Raw genomic sequence first — 21,994 nt, forward strand, 5'->3', positions numbered from 1 at the left:
CAGGGGCAGGTGGCTTTGGTGTCTTCTGCCTTTTCTTCTGTATACACGGATATCTAACATCTTCCTTACCATCATGTTAGCCACTTCCAAGCTGCATCCTGTTAGTGAACCTACACTGAGGGTAGTAATCCTTAGATCATGTTCGACAGGTTGATTTGTTTTACATCCAGCTTTTGCTCAACAGAGCTATCCCAGGCATCCCAAGCTGGGAAACTGGACATCAGCTGGACAGAATTTTATTGACACAGGGCTGCTAAGATTTGTGGTAAGCACACTCTGGTTGATTGACATCTCCCACCATTTAACAAGGGTCTCTGGCATAGGTCAGATCTTCAATCCACTAATCACCAACAAATAACCATGCCCATTTTTGGCAGAATTAGACAACTTGACCAAATCACCTAGATCCATTTTTTTAATGCACATTTGATTGGCTAGACCTGACACAACATGCAGTCTGTGAAACATGTTCTGTTATCTAGGAGGATACTGCATACCACAGTCAATGCCCAAAGCAGTTGGTCTTTACAAGTCTTCCCCAGTAGGTACCTGGAGTCTGTGCACATGAGGGTTTGGCATGCCATACGATAGACACATATGGCTCTGATGGTACTCACAAGATCTGGCTGCTGATGTCAGCCCTACCCACTCTCACTATCTGGGGCTGCCTGTGTCTGAAAGTGGAAGGGAAATGTACTTCTGATAGGTAAAGGAAGACTAACAGAATTCTTTGGATGTTTAATCTGGAACAGGATATGGCAAGACAGTCAGTTTTGTGTTCCTTTCAGTAACTCAAAAGCATTAGGTTTAAATAACTCTTCCTTTGGGAAATACCAGAGGTTTAAATTCTTATTAGTAAGGTCTTTACATTCCCATGTAATGGAGTCGTCCCACTTTCTTCTTCTGAATTCCGTACAGAATATCTTGAGGACTACAATTGGCATGTGTGAGTAAATGCTGCATTAATTTACAGAGTATCAGTAAGTTACTGAATGCTGCAACTTCAGACCTAGCACAGTTTTCTATGGGAATAGGGGAATCACACCCTCAGAGACTCGTCATCTCTTTAGGTAGGAAAGTTCATAAGTTAAGGCATGGTTACATTTGTTTAGAAATATGTTTTTTTCCAGAAATGCTGCAGGACACCCCAAGGTAGCAATATGTGTAGATTCTATATTAGTTTAATGTGACTGCGATGTGCTGCAACAGGGGTTGGCATTTTACACAATTTTTTTGTATTATAAGCCAGTACCAGTTTTATGGCAGGAAATACATGGACTGAAATCTAAATTATGGATGCCCCATTTTCTTTAACAATGAAGGCTTACTTCAAAGTACCTGTGTCCCCTCCACTTCTGCAGGAGATCTGTTGGAGACTTATTTTATTAGTTTTCTGTAGTTGTGAGAGTATATAGCGAATTGAAATAGAAACACCCACAGTTTAAAAATTGCCTTTCTCTGGAACTTAAAACAACATTTTAACACTGGGTCTTGAGCTGTCAACTCAAAGACAAAAAGGAAATCCTGCTTCATAATTTTGTTTAGAAACTTTTCGTATTTCCATTCAGAAATGCTAGAACAGGATAAAAGGTTTTAGGCAAGGGAACACAATGTCTTTTTTCTCTGCTTGTACTGTTGTAACAACAACAAAAAAAAACTTTTTGAAAAGAAGAATGAATTTTGAGAAACTGTTGCTAAACCCATTGTGTATTTGTCATCAATTATTCAGCACCAGACTTATTACTGTTTAGGGATACTTGTCGGCTGTATATCAAAATCTTGTGGCTTTAAGCCAAAATTACATAAATGCAATCTAGATTTACTTATAAAATGTATTTTTTGGAGGGGGCTGTGGTGGTGGCCGCTTCCCCTTTCTCCACCAATGACTATTATACACTCAGTATTGCCAGTCAAAGTGTTTGTAAACTACAAAGTCTACTGAGTTCCATAATGTTGTGGCAGTTCTTTGTGATCCTGTAGTCTACTGCCAGGGTACACCCCATTCATCTGTAAGAATCTCTTTTTTTGGAATGCCATCCCCACACAGAGTACAGTAGAGCAGCATGGGAACGTAGCATCTCATTCTCTCACCCGTAGAACACTCTGGCATCCAAGCTTATTAGTAAAGTCATATTACTTATAAAAGTGAGGTACATGGTGCTTTAGCCATTTATCTTTCTTTTTAAACAAATGAGTGTAGTTTGTCAGCAGGGCACAGAAGAAATCTGCAGCTGTATTTCTTCCAGCTTCTTTTATCTAACTGTGCTTCTTTTGTAAAGTAAAGGACTGCTCTGATATCCAGTTCATCAATTGCTATACAGAAGACTTTAATGTATTCTAGATGTTTCAGCAAAGTTCTTTATCTAGATTATTTATTTCTCATCTGAATGACAGTTCCTAAAAGTACAAATATGTCCAGGTCATATTAACCGAAAGAGTATGATGTACAAATGCAAGTACAGAAAATTATTTAACTGACATTTTGGTTTTGCAACAAAAGTTTAAAAAATGTTGTAAAGATTCTTTCCTGCCACAGAAAAAGCATATTCATGGTAGATAACAGGCCAGCATTGGCATGCCCATTTGTATAAGGTGTTGCTTTGTCCGTTAGCATAGATGTTGGCATCTATGCATTAAGGAATACTCTAAGACCTACTGCATACTTGCCTGTGGTATGCAAAGCACTATATTTATATTTACTACTGTTTCTTACTGAAGATAAGTAACAGAGCATTGCTAGATACATGACACAGAGGGACAAAGCCCTGACTGTGACCCAGATGACCCAGGGTTATTGTTGAAGGAGCTGGTGAAGGAGGGTGGTAGTGAGCTGTCAGTACCAACTCACCAATTTTAGTGGGAGGAAGATAGTTCAGCTTGTTACGTGACTGGAGGTAACTGAATTGACATAAATGTGCCCATCAAGTTGTATATAACATAGTATTCCAATAGGCAGATGTAGGGGTGCATGTGAATGTCACAGGGTGGCATTTTGTTAGTCTGAAAATGACAGGCTGCCATGGAGACGAGCTCACAAGCCAGTGAAGACTCTAACCCTCTATGGCTGTGTCTTGCTTCTAAACAAGTTACCTAAAAATGCTAGGTGTCAACAGATAAATGTCCAGGGAAGACCAGAGACTCACCCAAAAAGAATGAAGGGGTTTGAGCAACCCGAAGGTGATGAGTAAAAATCAGGTAAAAGACTGGAAGAGGAGGTATGATGACAGGCAGGTGCAAGGGCAAAAATGCACTTGGTGGGGCAAAAAATAATAAGTAACAGAGACAGTTGGTCATCTCTGAGTCTTATAATTTCAATTAGTAGAGCTAATAATTAGGATTTCTGATGAAAAGTCATTTTGCTTATCAGAAAGAGAGGTCTTCATCATCATGGCCAGTTTGGTCAGAGCTCCATTCTACACAGAGGTTCCAATCACTTTGCCAATAGTCCGCTGTAGATAACTTATATTGGGTTTTGCTTTTTTGTGCTAAAGAGGAGTGTTTTATTATGGGAGACATATGACTGTTCTTAAGCAGCAAAAGTTTTAACACAAAAGACAAGTCTAAAAAAAAATTATTATCTTTGGGAAAAACAACAATTTTTTTGTACCAGCAAATTGGATTTCATTACTACAAACATAGCTGGTCTACAAAGAGTAAGCTGCAAATCTTGCATTTAGATTGCTTTGTATGAGTTCAACATGGGGAAGCCAGTTATGATATACTAGCAAGATGCTTTCTTGTTCTTCTGAAACGTTTTGACCTCAGAATGTGTGAGCTAACAATTATTGTACCAGTAGAGCTAGAAGACAGGGCATGCATTGATAACCTGAGATTTATTTTCTGTAGCAGAGAAACTAGAAGGATCAGATTGTATTCATTTTATGAAATCACAAATGAGCAACTGGAATGGTATTCCACAACAGGGTCTGTTAATAGAAATGGCACATTGAGTCTATGTTCCAAATCTGGCCATGAGAAATAAACCAAGACATGTAGTAATAAAGATGCTATCATATCAGCAAGAAAGAGCTCCACCTGACAAAACTGTAACAGAAAGGTAAAATATTATCAAATGGGGACACCAGAGTGTTTCTGGAAAATTATCATTCACTGTACATCATGTAGAAGAAAAGTGTGTATATCCCTGCAATCAGAGGTTGCCAAGAGGCAGGGGTAATACTCAAATTGCTATATCCAGCTGTCTTTAGAATGCTGTTGATTTTTTTCAGAAAGAACAAATGTATTCTCGGATGCAAAATAGAAGGAGAAAATAAAACAAGTGTATCCATCAAATTGACAGGGATTCTATTTCTCATTACTCTGCCAACTGCACAGCCCAAAGACACAACTTGTCAGTAAAACCTTTTCCAGTATTCCAAAGAAAGAAAATAGAGTGACAGAAAAAGCACAGGACATGATGTTAAAATGAAGGAGGATTTGAACCAGAGACCAGTGTTGGATGATTGAGAAGAGGAAGAAAAGGAACAGCAACAATAAGAAAGTAAGAAATAAACACACAAACTGTAAGGGATATTTCTATAAGATGCAGTTTGGACATAGAACTGTGCTTCTGCAGGAAGTCGAGGGAATGAGGAAAGGAAAAAAGAATGGAAGTTTGTGGATTATTTTAAACAGCTTCCTATTGAAATGTTGGCACTCAAAATGCCCAGTGCCAACAAGCCAAAAAAACAAACAAACAAAAAAAATTAAATAAACAGACCAAAAACACAGAAGAGTAAATCTCTAAAATCACTCTTCTCCTTTAAGCTTCTGTTTTTTGGGGGGGCAAGATACTCCTACATATCCTCCCCCCAAACTTATATATACCAACTCCAAGATAATCATGCCTTGGAGAAAAGAGAATATTCTGAGAAATGGCATCTCAGACTTAATATATATGTCTGTTATTTCGGCCAATCAGTCTCCATATTTCAGGGCTTGCTCTAGTGGGTCAGAACATTTCAAGTAGTTACTATTTTAAACTGATGTGAACTGTAAAGCATAATTTTCCACTTTGCCATTTATGTTTAGAAGGATATTGAAGGAAGTGAAGATGAAAATTAAAGTAAAAAAGGTCACTTTCTTTGTAATGTATACAAAAAGTAAGTAAACGTTATTTTACATATCTTAGTAATACTTGCACAGCAAATTTCTTAAAGACATTTGCATGTTACATTGCAAAGTAGTTATGTATAGAGTACACATGTATTCTAAATCTGAGATGGAGGGGAAGTCTTATAAATGACTTTAGTTAGTGTTATAGGTTAAGTAGGTTCCTAGGTTCATAGGTGTGTTCTAGGCTAATGACCCTGGAGCTTTTACAAGCCTAGCCCATAGGATTACCCTAGCATCGTGCCACCCAACCTTAGCTCCCAGTGCCTTGGTCGAGTAGAGAAACTGCAGTGATCTCCGGGGTGAATTTTCTATTTCCTATCCACTCATCAAGATTTCTCTTGAAGAGGGCCAGTGACGTGTTCTGTTTGACATGTATGGGAAGTCTATTCCATAGCATGGGCAGTCTCTGTTTTATGAACCTGTCCCACCAGCCCGTTCTGTTGATTGTGGTAATGAGGTTGAGGTCTCTGGAGCATGTAGTGTGGAGGGATTGGGATTTCTTTAGATGTAGCATTTCTAACAGAGCTGGGTCAGACTTGGCTTTGTAAGTCAAGCAGAGATCGCCTCTAAGTAGGTGATATGAGACAGAGAATAGTTGGAGTTTTTTTAGTCTGTCCATACAGGACAAGTCTTTAAACCCTAGGATCATCTTTGTGGGGTACTTTTGCAGCCTCTTCAGTTGTTGCAGGTGTCTAGTGAGGTACATGCCAAATGGGACATTGTACTCAATGACTGGTCTAATGAGGGAAGAGTAGACAGAGACAATCACCTCTTTCTTCCTGGATGCACAACTCTTAGTAATGAGATGTGCCAATTAGAAAGACTTTCTGACCAGAGTGGCACTGTGGTGGTCAAAAGAGAGGTTGCTGTCAACCTGTGTTCCCAGATCTCTCATAACACCTTCTGTGTTCAGAGGACTACCATCGATGTGGGAATTCATGGGAACCAGGTTTTTCCTAAAGGGGATGACAACACATTTTTTGACATTGAGCTTAAGGCCATGGTTCTGACACCAGTCATTGGTCTCAGGTAGACCTTTCTGTAGGATGTCAACATCAATTGAGAAGTTAATAATAGCATCCAACTTGCAATCGTCTGTGAACTTTGTCAGCCAGAGTCCAGTTGTGTTGGCCTGGACGTCAGAGAAGTAGATACCAAACAGGAGAGGTAGGCTGTATGAACCACCTTGCCTTCTTCCACAGCTCTGGTGACTGATTCAAAGAAATCAACCAAGTTGAGCAAGCATGATCTACCCCTCACAAAATCAAACTGTGCGAATCCCAAGTTTGAAGATTCCCTATATCCTTGTTTATTAGATCCACGATGATGCGTTTGACAGCTTTGCATATCAGACTTGTCAGGCTAATGGGGTGATAGTTCCCAGGGTTTATAGTTGCTCCACCTTTGTGGAGAGGGATGATTGTAGCAGTGTGCCATTCAGTAGGGACAAAGCCTGAGGTGAGGCTGTGATTGAACAGGACACACAGATAAGAGTCCAGTTCACTTTGTAGTTCATGTAGAACACAGCCAGGGATATTGTCAGGTCTCATAGAAGGTGTATTCTTGGCCTTGGACAGTGCTGTTTTAACCTGTGCAGCAGTAATACTTGCTGCCTGACAATCTACTGGTGTTGTGATTGGTCCTTGGGGGGGAGAGGGGTAAAGTTGGCACTGAATCTGTCAGCCATTATATTGGCAATATCTGTTGGCACTGTATAGGAGTTACCATTGTGCAGTAGCTCAGAGCAAATCTGGGTATTGCCGTGGAGGTTCTTTACATAACTATAGAAGGCCTTGTGGTTGTCTTTACTATCTGCTGCAATTCTGTTTTCATAGCTAGTTTTAGAGGATTTGATGAGGGATCTCAACTTTTTGTTGAGGCTGATAAGGGAGTTTATCCAGTCTTGGGACTTCACCTTATTCCGCATCAGTTTCCTCCTTCTGTTGTAGAGTTTGTTTATGACAGGGGACCACCAGATTGGCTTCCTTTTTTTTGGAAGAGAGTGTCTTGGTTCTATTGGGTATGGTGAGATCCATACATTTGTGTATGTGTTCGTACAGTGCATTGGTGTATGATTCAGCGGTCATGCAACTATTCTCCATTTGCATGGGTATTGTAAAGTTAGCAACCTCTGTTTTTAGGAGCCCAAAGTAAGCTTGGGAGAAGTTTTTCATAGTGATTATCTTTGTGTGTGTGTGTGTGGGGGGGGGGGGGGTGGAGGATGGAGAGATGTGGATTTCCAAGATGATTAGTTTGTAGTCGGATCTTACCAGGGAAGAGTTGACTATTGGTGTAGAGCAAAGGTCACCCATGTTAGTAATGACCAGGTCAAGAATGTTGCTACCTCTAGTCGGGGTAAGAATGAGCTGGTCCAGGGCATTGGAATTAATGAAATCCAGGAAACGTTGTGCAAGTGTATTGGTAGATGAATAGTTTTCTCCAGGGTGCTTAGGAATGTGGAGTGTGCATCTTGGGACATGGTCGGGGACCTATAGCAGGCTACGAGCTGAATCGCTGTCTTATCCAATGTTAGCTGCACCTGAAGTATTCTCTGATGTGTTATGTTGGGCCACCAGTCTGGAGGTGTGTGCATTATGAATATGGAAACACCACCACCTTTGGAGCTTCGGTCCAAGTTCTGGGGCTGAAAGGTGTGGAATGAGTTGTAGCCTGGCAGTACAGGGGTGCTTTCTGCTGCCTTGATCTAGGTCTCTGTTACAGCACAAATGTCAATGTTCTCCATTTTAAGGAGTGCTTCGAGCAAGTGCATTTTGATATTTAGACTTATATCGTTGAACAGCATGACCCTCAGATTGAATTTGTAGCTGAATGTATTTTTTCTGATTGTTTTTCCTTTCTGCTAGCAGGGCTCTGCAGATGGCAGACACACTGTCTGCAGGCAAAGGTAATGAATCAAGAAATGACTGAACCATGGAATGTGATGTATCTATATAAAGAAAGATAAAAAACTGTAGTGAAAGAAGAGACAGGTAGCTTAACGAAAGTAAATTAAGTGTGTTACATTGAAGAGAATATGAGCAGATGAATTCTTTTTTATAATAACCACCTCTGTATTAATTGTAACAATGCAAAATCTGTTCATTTAATGAGAAGCAGGGTACTTTTTCTTATTGCTATAATTCAATTAATTGTCAGTATGCAAGTAGTTTTTCATATCTGGGAGGGAAGCTGATATGACACAAGCAAGGATGGTATAGGTGTAGAATGGAACACAGCTTCTATCATGAGTTGTCAGCCTGCGTAAACCAAACTTTGAATGGGTGAACCCTGTGGGTGTAGCTGTCCATCTGGGGCATCTACCCATATATGGAACAGTAATTCTCCATTTTAGAGAATGTATATGGTGTGTGTGTGTGTGTGTGTGTGTGTGTGTGTGTGTGTGTGTGTGTGTGTGTGTGTGTGTGTGTGTGTGTGTGTGTGTGTCAATAGTTTATTGACGCAAAATGGGGAAAATGTAAAATAGTACAGAACAGACATTACAAGCTACAACTGCATATAAATTTAGCCTGTCAAGCCTGTCAAACACTAAAACATGAATGTAAGTTGCAAATATTCAAAAACGGTCATGTTAAGTAGGTGAAAGTAATAATATTTTATCAGAGATGCTGCCTTATCTGGTATTTCATGGCATGTGAATGGCAATGTAGGTTTGTTTAAGAAGTAAAGAGTATTGCATTATATTAAGACATGTAGGATAGAAATAGCAATATTTCATCACACACATCTAGATAGAAATAAGCATGAACATTTGGCAAAGAAACATACCAGAATGGTTATTCAAGAGAGTATTGGAGACAAAGGAAAAGATGTATAATGATAGTGATTGCAAGAGGATCCATAATAATGACGGAAGGGGAGAAGAAATACAAAAATGGTAGATTAGTGGTAATGAGGATTTATTGGCATGGAAGGAGGATTGCACAAATATGCATTTATATTCCTCCTAAAACTGCTATTACATAACTTATGAGAATTATGGAAGAGGCATTTAGCTTCTGGCAGGGAGCATTATTCATGCATAGGGACTGGAATCTAGTATACAATAGTGAAAATGGAGCAGGAAGACTTAGAAAGGAAAACATAATAAAATAGAACAGATTTCTGAAGAAATATAAGAAAATATTTGGATTGAAAAATGTAAAATTTCTAGCAGTAACCTAAACAAAATGTACATATTATTTTCCAAATTAGAATAACTGGGCTGTATCGAGCAAAAACTATATTTCATGAGAGCATGGGTATTTAAGTTTTTCAAACACATCCAACAAGTACTTGAGACTGTATGCCAATAAAGACTAAGATAAAAAGGCAAAGTAATCAAGTAAACAGTGAAACTCTGGTGCTTTCCAACCTGCCTATTAAAGAGACTGGATTGTAAGCAATTGGTAGTGGAAAGGATTGAATAGTTGCTAAGGAATGTACTAATTCTTCAGAAGGAATAAGGGAGGGGAGGGATAAAACGAAAATGAAATTTAAAAATGTGGTAGAAATGAGAGCGACAGAGATCTGGAAAGAAATAACAGAAACTATATAGAGAGATTATCAAAGGTTAATGCATTGTAGATGAATGTGAACCTTACATAACAAGAAAAGGAGGAATTATTAAGTGCTAAAAGTTCAGAAATATTGCTGTTATCAAATATATTTTATAACAACCTTAAAGCACAAAACCTATTAACACAATGACTTAGGCAATAGAAAATAGAAAGAGTATTGCCAAACTATGGAAGCCTATGACTAGAAAAAATAACCAACAACCCTAAAGTTATATTAAAGATATTTCAGAAATTCCCTGAAAATCTTTATAGAGCAGAAGAATACAGGAACTAAAAAAGATGCAAATTTAAACAGTTATGTTAGATTATCTCCAGTAAACAGATGGCATTCATGTGGAAATTTGTATGTTAGGAGACAAAAAAGTGAAAATGATCTAGGATTTATTTTATGAAATTTTAAAAGGTGAGACAGTTCTGACATCTTGAAAGAAAGCTGTGGTGGCTGTGACAGTCAAAGAGAGCAAAGACCCTTTAAAGCCAACTTCAAATAGACAAATTTCACTTGATAACCATGATTATAAGGCATTTATGTCTATACTAGCTATCGGAATGGCTAAGGTGTTGGCAAACTGATAGATGTGGATCAATATGGTTTTGCTAAGGGGAGACAAACATTTCACAACATTAGCTGAATGATGACAATCTAAAGGAAAGCAGAGATCAGCAGGACTCCATAATGGGTTTAATTAGCAAGGTCTATGAAAGGTCAGAGGTAAGAAACAAGGTTGGAGGGCCCTTTCAGACAAGCTGGTTTTGAATAGAGGAACCAGACAGGGATGCTCTCTTTATTCTTTATTTACCATGTTCTTAGAGCCACTGACAAAGAAAATAAAGGACTCACAAATTCAAGGCTATAATTGGGTATAGTTATCCAGAAAAAAATCATCTTATTTGCAAATGATACTATGCATTCAATAAATCCAGAAAATGATGTTTCAGTGTTGGGGACTATCTTGAGAGAGTTTCAATTTTTTCAGGATATAGACTATACAAAAAAATAAAACAAAGACTTTGCTTCCACACATCAGTTGATTCAGCATTACCCATATTTATGAGGATGTGATAAAATGAAGTTTGTAAATGCTTGGATTAAAAAGGATTCTATTATGGCAGCTATGGATAAATGGGAAAATAATACTTGGAAGCTCTTGACCATAGAACTTGATAATAAGGTATAAATATCCTTAGTATTATTTTCAGGTCAGGCATGTTTTATAAACCAGAGGAGAAGCTGTTGACCATAATTAATAAAGAATTGAAGGACTTTATTTGGAAGGGAAAGAAGGCAAGACTTCATTTGGATACGTTGTTTGACTCACACAAGGTAGTTTAGGATTACTAGATTTGAAGGGATACTTTAGAGCTACACAGTTAAGACTCATACATAGCACAGAAAAAAGACTACAAATCAAAATGCAAAGAAATGGTATTGAATCAAGAAGAATGTGGGGGGGTATGGACAGAGTATGAGTTTGGATGCAGACACTTCAAGAGACACAGCACATAGTAGAAGAAAATATTTTGAGAGCTAAACTAATACAAGAATAGAGTAAGGAGCTAAGCAGAAGTTTTTTTGCATAATTAGATTGTGATACCAAATTTATTTATTTATTTTCATTTTGATGACATATAGTCTAACCAAGTAGAGACATTTTCCTTCAGAAGCCTAAGAAGAAACAGCCCAGAAGGTATAAAATTGGCATCATAATACTAAATAGGATCTGAATTATAAAATACACTAATTTATGCTAAAATAAAAGCAGTGAATTTAATAGAAAAAAAGTGCTGTTTGTTGAGAATATAAACAAAATAAGCACATTTTTGTCAAGGAATGAAGTAAATGGCCATGGACGTCAATAAAACATTATGAGTTATGATGATAAAAAAAACTGTGCTATGCACTGAATTTTAAAATTAATACAAAACTATAAAAGTGAAACAAAAATAAAGAGAAACATAAGAAGCGAAACAGGAAAAGGGATGTGGTGATTAATGCAAAGAATTTTCTGGAAATCAGCAAATATTAAAACAACATAATAATACTGCAGAGTGGGCATAATGGAGAGACCATAAAAAAGAAATATGACAGTTGTGCAGAGAAAGAGAGAGAAATTGTCAAGATGTGTGGTAACAGAAGTAATAGCATAGGTATGTAGAATACTACAGCATTGTTTTTAAAATAAATTCCTCTAGGAAAAGAAACATAAAATGACACTTTTCAGTACAGGTCAGGTAATATAGTGTAAAATAAGTACAGGTAGACCTTCACTAATCTGCCTCCCTATAATCCGATTCCTTTGCTAACCTGGCTTTGATTATGAAATTCCACCCACTTACCGTGCTCTGTTTTTGGCTGTGCTACATCTGCCTACATGTTGGTGTGATGGCTTCAGTAAATAAAGGAAGTGCATCTCATGCTGTGAAGCAAAAACACCATGCATTATCTATTAAAGATAAGGGTGAGATCTTGAAAAAATGGACAGTGGTGTATCGGTGAAGAGCTTGTGTGAGTGTTACATCATTACAAAAACTGAATACTAAGAATTATACTGGCAAATCATATTAGAAGCAAATAAATATCCAGGTATAAATTACGGTATTTCCCTCGCACCCGTCCTTAAAATGAGGGCAGCTAGATTATAAATATAAATATAATTTTAAGCCATCAAATTAAAATATTATAAGTCTCATTTAAGTGATTTTATAATACACATTTTATGTATTTTATGTATTTAATCATGGTTTTATATAACAACATATATATTTATTGGTTTTATATTAGAACATATTTGTTTAATATTTCCTATACTATTTATAATTATCAATATTTATTATTTATTATCCGGTTCACATATATTAATATTATGTGTCGATTTCTTGCATTTTGTTAGTCCGTTTTGCTATGAAATGTTTTTAGGTTGCAATAACATTTTTGTCCACATAGAATTCAGACAGTGGTTAACACAGTGTATATTTATATTTATTGTTTTTATTTATTCATTTCATCATATCCGAGTCTTATGGATGTCGGTCTATATACATTCTATATACATTTTAAAAGTGAACCTTTGGGAGGATCGATAGGAGAAAGTGTATTTTACATAAAGGAAAGAAGTGGTGTTGCTGAAATCCATGTTTAAGTTCATTATGATTGCCAGCATTCAGTAGGTATGTGTATATATTTATTAGTTGAAACAAACGAAAGCTATTGGATATTTGAAATATAATTGCTAGTATAAAAGGAAGTTAATTAATTAATTGTTGTTTGTCTGATGAAGTCTGTGTATTATATGAAAAAGGCGGTGATTCGTTAAGCGTTTTATAGCTATGTTTATGTTGCTTGTTATACAATACATTTTGGATACGGTTTTGGAATCCGGCGTTTGACTTTTTCTCCAACAGTGCATTTAGGTAATGTATAAACACACCATTCACTAATTTTTTCTTATAGACTGATGCCAAAAGTGAAGCACAGGATAACAAATGCAATTTTATTGTGCCAGAAAAAGGGACTTATTGTATGTATACATTTGCTGGAGAGCATAATAAAGATAAAGAATATAGATAAAACTGGCAAATTCAGTTTAGTGAGTTTTTCTTTATTTATTTATTTTTTTTAATGCAGGGCAATGCTGAGATTGTGATTTTGAAGAAAAGTATATGCTTTGGTCCTATTCTATTTCATGTCCAGTTTTCCTAAGATCACTGAGGACAATCCCGGTATGAAACAGAGCCAAAAGCAGCCCAAAGAGAAGAATGTCTTTCATGTTACTGGCAGAATTGTTTTGTTAGGAAGAGTCTATAATGGTATAATGTCAGACAGATATATTTATATTTTTTACTGCACCATGGAAATGCAGTTTACTGCACGATGGAAATGCAGTTTTCTACACAATGGAAATGCAGTTCTTAACATTAAGGTTAAAGATTGCCTCAGTTAAGGGTTCATAACATGTGAAGCTAATATACTTTCTTTGATTTTTTATTACAGTGTAACAGAGCATTGGTTTTGGTAATATTTTGTAGTAGGTCCGAGAAATTAATTCAGTTCTAGAAATCTCGCAGTAACTTCCTGTCTGATTTTGATGTATTATCATCAATTGTCAGAAGTCTGGATTCATCAATGTACTTAGTCAAATTCAGGTTGGCACAATGACTTTACATGTCGTTAACAAATACATATAATAGAAAGGACCTGAGGATTAGGTCTTAGGGAGCACCTGTCTCAACATTGAAATGATGTAACAATGGTTGTCACTGCCTTGCACCAAATAAATGTAGGACAGATTGCAAGAAATGTAATTTAGGGAGCTGATGAGGTGGAAGTATTTCTATCTAAAAATTCTGACATTTTGAAGCAATTCAAAGTTTGTGAAATTTAACAAGCAGAATCATAACTTTCTGAATTATTGGGACTCTCTTTATTTACTGTTCAGAACAATTAACCTGTTTGTTGCAGATATGGAAAGCAAGCAACATTAATGGAGTCAGAAATAATACATAGCAATTCCATCAATATGTTTTGCTTTCATAAAGATTTTAGAAGTATCACCAGTAAGTTTTAAACTAATTACTGTATGCATTTTCAGGGTAGTCTTCAAAATAGCAGAAAATCAATTTAATAATGAAGACGGCGATATTCACAATACATTTCATTTTATTGGGTAAGTGATGCAAACTATTTTGAAACTACTCAGAACAGCCTTCTAGCAAACATTGTAATAAAATGATAAGAAATGCAACAATGAAAGCATATTTTAGTACCGGTCATAAATAATGGGTTTTACTTTCATACTATCGAACTTTATGTGGCACTTGCTTTCTTTCTCAAAGAAGCTTTTATACTGATCTTGAAATCACATTCTTTGAACAAAATAATCTGTTTCAGTGACGAGTGACTATATTATACAACTGTTTATGAATTGTGTTATTACATCCAGGACATGAAGTAGTCCGAAGGAAATGCACTATGTCTAGGATGACAAACATTTGATATGGGTCTAGGTTTGAATTTCCAAGTACTAAAACTCTGGCAAAGATGTTTGAAGCTTACACTTTGAGCTGCATGCATGGTGAATGGCAGAATGTTTATTAAATCACAAGGAAAATGGCTTGACCTATCCAGCAGTGGAATATACTACACCAGCTTTTCAGCTTGGGAAATGACTGATTTATGTTGCCCATTTATTACATATATTTCTATATTTTTAAATGCAGCATCACCTTACTTGGACCTTTTAGCTCACCATCCTACCTTACTGCACTACCACATCCTAAGTATAAATAGCGATTCATCTCGTCTTGGAGAGGCACCTTATCTGACCATGGCTGGTGAGACATGGGAACCACAATGCATCAGGCTAGATCGCTATAGAAGGGAGACTAGAATAATAAGAGCAGGAAGATTAAATAAAACTACATATGCAAATGTTCACAGAAACAAAAAGACTTAGCTTAACTGATAAATAATTAAGTGATTAATGCTTTAACTTTTTTTTTCTTTATGGGTAGTTTGATTTAGGCTTGGTCGTTCAGGCCAGGCAATTTTTTTTTTTTTGTTTTTTACTGTAAAAAAAAGTCTTGTGGGGGATGCCAATGCTGACATGAGTTTTTTTTTTTTTTTTTTGGTTGAGCTAATTCTTTTTCACAGTCAATAGTGTGCACCCAGTGGATGATACTGTTTTATCATTCTTTCATTCATGCGACTCTCTCCATATACTTGGACAGCATAATTTACTCCAAATTAGTACCTGCTATCCAGAACTCTGGGCACTACATCTATAGTTTTTCCTAGTGAGATTTTCTTCTGCTTTCTTTGTTATACTTTAAGGAAACTTATATATTCCCTTCCTTATTCTGATAAAATTAGTGCTTGGATTAATTTGATTTTTATAATTAAAAGATTTAGCCCAATTAACCAGCCACATGAGTTTCTCCCTCATTCCTTTTATCAGCTATTGATGCCAATTTTCCTGGCAATAATAGCTCAGCTACTCTCTTGGCTGTGACTGACACTACAGAGAAATATAGCTATGATTCTTTACAGACTCAATAGGTTTTCAGCTCTAAGTGCATGCCTGTGGGAATGGATGTATGTCTATGTGAGGCAGGATAAAAGCAAGTTATCATGGGGGGGGGGGCTTTTCCTCAGTCACAACTCTAGAATGTGACGGTCAGAGCAATCTAATAGTCTTGAAGTCAAATTGCTAATGCATTACAAGATTTCATTCACATTTAACTCATATACCGAGTAAACTGAATAGCCCTAAAATTGCATACAAAGCGAAAAATAGCCAAATCACCCTTCATTAGTATATGGTAATACAGGGACCGTTTTGAATATAGGATAATACCTCCTGGGATGAGGAACAATTGTTTTTTAGATTGCAGATGTACTTTAAGACATTTACCATTGCTGTAAAAGAGACTGTCATGGTAGAGTTATTTGTTTCTTTAGCAAAATGTGAGTTTTATTATGGTAGCACATTCATATTTGTGTGCCCACTAAAAGCATTTATTAGTGATCCTGACAAGTCTATATCAAGTTATCGAAAGTTTACTTAAATGAATCAATAAAGATCGAACTTTATTGATCGATTAAGTAAAACATTGAATAACGTAAAAAAAAAAAAAATAATTAAAAAAAAACTAAACAGCGTAGGCAGGGGGCAAACCTACCTGCACCCCCTACACCCACCTACGTAAGTATACCAACTCCGAGACCGCACTACATTGAGGTAAATGGAAATCTCCCTTATGGAGATTTCCGTTTACTTGCATGTTCTTCACTCTCAATATTGTTGTGCTGACAATATCAGACTCGATATTGTCAGCTTACGACAACGTGAAGTAGACCCATCCTGACAATGCATATATCACTTTAGGGTGAAGGCAGTATAGTTTTAGAACAAGTGATTCCTTTGGAAATCCAGATGCTGATTATGAATTATTGATCCAAGTCAAATAAATACCTTTAGCATAGCTGGCAGGCCAACAACATCAGCTTAACAGGCATGTTAACATATACCCATGTGTTAGTATGAGATCAAAAGCATTAATTTACTGAATTACAAAGCTGCATGCTTGGCCACTATACCTAATTTATGTCATTATGTTTTTATAAGTGTTTTTTGTACCTTATGCCATGTCATTCCAAACCATTTAATGCAAATTATTTTATCTATAGTTTGTTCCAGACTTCAGTTTCCCTAATATGAGTGAGTGCTGTAGAGAAGAGATACAGCATTATCCTCCTGTGGGCCATGGGTATTTTCATCTCTTATATACATACTTCATTCCTTCAATGCTGAGATGAGGTTTGCAATGGTCATTGGCCAACATCTGATAAGACTTATCACATAAACTCACTTTTATCGATTCTTTGTGAAACTCTAATTGCATTTTCATTAATGTACATTTGAGATGGACTTTGTAGTTAAGCCATGATAAAGGACAAATTATCCCAGGGATAAAAATTTAAAGGGGGATATTTCAGGGTGGCTCTTTGTCACTGTTGCTCTTTTGTCTTGCCCTTAACCTATTCAGCTGTCTACTTAACATATTAGATCATGGTTACAAGTTGCCTCCCAGACAACAACTAAGCATAAAGACTTCTCATCTTCTTTTTATGGATTGTTTAAATCTGTATAGTTCATCAGATGACAAGCTGGAAGCACAAGTGGAAGTGGTCAAAACTTTTTCAGATGCTATAAAAATGTCATTTGATCTTGATAAATGTGCAAAAGCAACATTTAAAGCAGGAAAGCTGCCACAAAATTCCAGTCTGGAACAGGAATGTGATATAAAGGAACCTGAGCAGAGGGGAGTGTATACATGTTTGGGAATTGATGAAGGGTTGAAAATAAATCATGAACAAATGTGAACAAAACTCACTAAGGAATATTTTAGAAGAATAAAATTAATAAAGAAACAGCTTTAACATCTAGGAATAAAGCCCAAGCTATAAACCAATGTGTTCTTCCTGTTCTAACTTCCAGTTTTGCAGTGATTAGCCCCAAAAGGTACTGATCATTTGGACAGAAAAACAAGAAAAATGCTTCATGCCTATCAAATGATATATAAAAATCAGTGTATAGCAAGATTAATATTCCTAATTTTGAAGGCGGTATGGGTCTCCTTGAAACTGATTACATGTATAGATCTGCAGTTGTAGGACTGCATACATACTTGTTGACTTCACCAGATCCAAAGATAGTGAAAGTTTTGAAACATGGAAAGAACAAGTCTAAGATGACTTCCCTGCTTAGTTTAGCAGAATCGTATCAGTGTCATCTTGGAATGGAAACCAAACCAGAAGTAGACAAAAATCAGGCAGCAACTGAATGTACCAAAAAACAAAAGAAAGTATATAAGTAGAAAGATCAGATGAGAAGGCAAAAAATGTGAAAAAGGCATAAATATAGTTACAAGTACAGAAAACACGTGGAATAACTTCATGCCAATCAGGATCTGATGCAGGAATGGTTAAGGAGAGGTGAATATGAACCTTGAAGGTTAATATTATCGCCCCAGGATAGTAAACTACATACGCTTTGATTTACAAAGTCCTTTTAACATGTGGGAGAAACAGACAAATGTAGGTTCTGTAAAATAGAACTGGAGACAGTCACAGAAACAGTCGCACATCTTGTTGCTGGTGTGATGCACTATTTTGACCTATTCAGCTATTTAAATTTATTTGCCATCCTACTGTATTCTATAGTACCAGAATACAAAAGTGACCACCCCTTTCAGTCCATCCTGCTGTTTTAAAAATAGTAACTCTCCACTAAACCTTAACTTTTTAAACAGGCAAAACTTAAGTTACCTGCTTTCACATCTTACTTCTCTAGTGCACACTGCAGTGTGCTTTTTTTTTTTTCATCTTACCTTTAAGCATCCCTGTGACTAGCATTTGCTCTAATACCTGCTGGAAAGCACTAGGAAGCCTTAAACTGATAAAAGCACTCAACTCTCCTTGTTAACAAAGAGAAATTAATCGTAGGCACTAAACAGCCTATAATTGCAAAGTACCTTGCCAAGGTAAGGGAAAACAGCTTCTGTACTTTACAAAAAAAAAAAAAAAAACACCAAACCAGGCATGTCCAAGGGTCAGCTTCCAGTGATTTTTCCTGTCCACTTGGTGAATCTGGGCATACTGGGGCAATGCAGCAATTGCCTCATGTACACTGACAACCCTCTCCTCCTACCACCCAACACTACAACCTGTGAGAGATGCACTTACATAGCCAAAATGGAAGCAAAGCTCTCTCCATCCAAGATTGTGCTAGACAGTCAAGAGGAGAAGGTTAACACCCACACTACACCTCAAGCAACACATAGCCCTTCTAAACCCACACCACCAAACCCACATATAGCAACACTAAATCCACATATGCAGAGGCCCTTAACTGTAACCTGCCCAAGCAACAAGGACATCTGAAGCTGAAAAGCAAACAAACACCAATCACAACCAAAGTATCACATAGTTCACAACACCAGTGTGCCACCCAGCAACAGCCCCTAAGGCAAGACAAATACCTAGCACTTTAGTCATAGGTGACTCCATAGTCCGGCACACTGATGTCTAACTCACCAGGTTGAACAAGGAGAAAATTATAGTCAGCTGCCTGTCGGGTGTCAGGATCCACCACATAACGCATGCACTCAAGTCACTCCACAACAAGTACAAATATGACTCTGTCATTGTCCATGTTGGAGTGAATGACTTGAGGCATACTTCCCTGGACTACATGAAAAGAGACATTGAAGAGCTCTTGGATCATGTGGCCCAGGCAGATATGAGCCTAGCCCTGAGTAGCATCCTACCTTCGCCCAGAATGATACCACAATATAAGGACAAAATGATTGACTTCAACAATTGTCTAAGCTTCAGGTGTCATTCAAAGGGGATCCAGTATCTGTCTGCCTGGGATGACATGATCGACAGACCATGATGCTTTGCCAGAGATGGTCTGCACCTGTCACCCCTGGGATTCAGCTTACTGGCTAAGGATCTTGCCACCCCTATAGTGACTTTTTTAGGCTAAGTTCAAAGGACAAAACCACCACTGTAACAGGTACAAGCATGCAAAATCTGAAGGTAATGCTACTCAATGCTAGAAGTCTAAACCTCAAAATGCACTCTCGCGAGGCACTCCTAAAAATGGAGAACATCGATATCTGTGCAGTAACTGAGATCTGGTTCAAGGCTACAGAGAGCACCCCTGCAATACCAGGCTACAACTCTTACCACACTTTTCGGCCACCAAACCAGGACCGAAATACTAAAGGTGGAGGCGTGTCAATATTCACCAAGGATATTCACAACACCAGGCTAGTTGCCCAACACAATGCGTCTAAAATTCTCCAGGTGCAACTAACACTAGGTAAGACTGCAATCCAAATTGTAGCTTGCTACAGATTCTCCACCATACCCCCAAGATTCTCACTACACCTTTCTAAATATACTGGACAATATTAAGATAGAACTAAACACCCTAATACAGGGTGATTTTAACTACCCTACCATTAACTAGGAAAACTACTCATGTACCAACACCTTTGCCCAACGGTTCTTTGAATTCATAAATTCCAATGTCCTGGATCAACTAATCCATAGTCCCACCAGGGGCTCCAATATCCTAGACCTGGCCATTACCAACATGGGAAATCGATGCTCCACACCTATGGTCACCCCCTTGTTAGTCAGGTCTGACCATAAGCTAATCACCCTTAACATCCACATCCCACCCCACCCCCCAGTAAGGAAACCTCCATAAAAAAACTTTTCCAAAGCCAACTTCATGCTACTCAAGTCAGAAGTGAAAAACTTCATGACACCCATGCAGATGGGAACTGAAAGTTCAAACTGCTGAATCCTACACTAAGGTGCTGTACGAGCACATCCACTCATGCATGAATCATGCCATCCCAAATAGAACCAAGATACTCTCATCCAAAAAAAGGAAGTCAATCTGGTGGTCTCCTGCCATAAACAAACTTTACAACAAAAGGAAGAAACTGTTGCAGAAAAGAGGAAAATCCCAGGATGCAAAAAACTCCCTTACCAGCCTCAGTAAGAAACTGAGATCCCTCATAAAATGCTCCAAAGCTAGTTATGAAAATAAAATTGCCAAAGATTCCAAAGACAACCACAAGGCATTCTATAACTATGTCAAGAATCTAATTGGCAATGCTCAGATCTGCTCTAAGCTAAAACAGAATGGCATTAAATATACTGATCCCAAGGATATTGCCAATATCCTGGCAGATCGATTCAGTGCCAATTTCACCCCCTCTCACCCCCTAAATGGCCCATCTCAATACCGGAAGATTGCCAAATTCCGGTAATAACGGCCACGCAGGTAAAAAAACGCACTCTCCAAAGCTATGAATACAGCATCCATGGGACCAGATGACATCCCGGTCTGTGTACTACATGAACTACAATATGAACAGGCACCTCACCTAAGTGTCATGTTTAATTATAGCCTCACCTCAGGTTTCATGCCCACTGAGTGGTGCACAGCTACAGTTATCCCTCTCCACAAGGGGGGATCCACCTTGGTTTCCGGAAATTACCATCCCATCAGTCTGACGAGCCTTATCTGCAAGGCCATGGAGCGTATTATCATGGAACTTATAAACAAAGACATTGGCAACTTTCAAACACTGGACCCCACCCAGTTTGGGTTTGTGAAGGGTCGATCTTGTCTCCTGAACCTGATTGACTTCTTCAAATCAGTATCCAGAGCCATGGACAAGGGTAAGGTGGTCCACACAGCCTACCTAGACCTTGCCAAGGCCTTTGACACCATCCCCCGCTCTGGGATCATAGATAAACTTACTAAACTGGGCATTAATCCCTACATCACCCAATGGGTTGCTAACTGGCTTACTGATAGAACTCACACTATAAAAGTAGCCAACTCCAAATCCAGCTCCAGACAAGTGACAAGTGGAGTACCTCAGGTTTCAGTCCTGGGACCGCTCTTGTTTGGCATCTACTTCTCTGAGGTACAGGCCAACACTAAGGGACTCTGGCTAACAAAGTTTGCAGATGACTGCAAACTGGGAGCCATTATTGAATCCCCAAAAAATGTGGATACTCTACATAAAATACAGAAACAGATGCTTGGTGCCAGAGCCATGGGCTCAAGCTCAATGCCAAGAAATGTATAGTTATCCCCTTTGGGAAAAACATGTACCCATGAATTACCATATAGGTGGCAGTACACTAAACACTGAAAGTGTGATAAGAGACTTAGGGACACAGGTGGACAGTGGTCTCAACTTCGATA

At 37.8% G+C, this 21,994-nt stretch overlaps 1 protein-coding gene across 3 annotated transcripts in view; it reads left to right on the forward strand.

Moving 5' to 3' along the window:
• LOC122809198 (alpha-tectorin-like) overlaps window positions 1–21,994 on the forward strand; it is a 919,437-nt gene that overhangs the window by 124,601 nt on the left and 772,842 nt on the right. For 2 of the 3 annotated variants that reach the window (XM_044080503.1, XM_044080505.1), the window contains one exon: window positions 14,282–14,356. In XM_044080503.1, coding sequence (XP_043936438.1) covers window positions 14,317–14,356 — 40 coding nt within the window. In that variant the 5' untranslated portion in view covers window positions 14,282–14,316. Of the gene's footprint in view, window positions 1–13,321; window positions 13,413–14,281; window positions 14,357–21,994 lie in introns of those variants that run through there. The other variant, XM_044080506.1, reaches the window with a different exon arrangement.

Source organism: Protopterus annectens, chromosome 8.part0, assembly GCF_019279795.1.
Source record: "Protopterus annectens isolate FY-2018-M chromosome 8.part0, PAN1.0, whole genome shotgun sequence".
Taxonomy (NCBI): Eukaryota; Metazoa; Chordata; order Ceratodontiformes; family Protopteridae; genus Protopterus; species Protopterus annectens.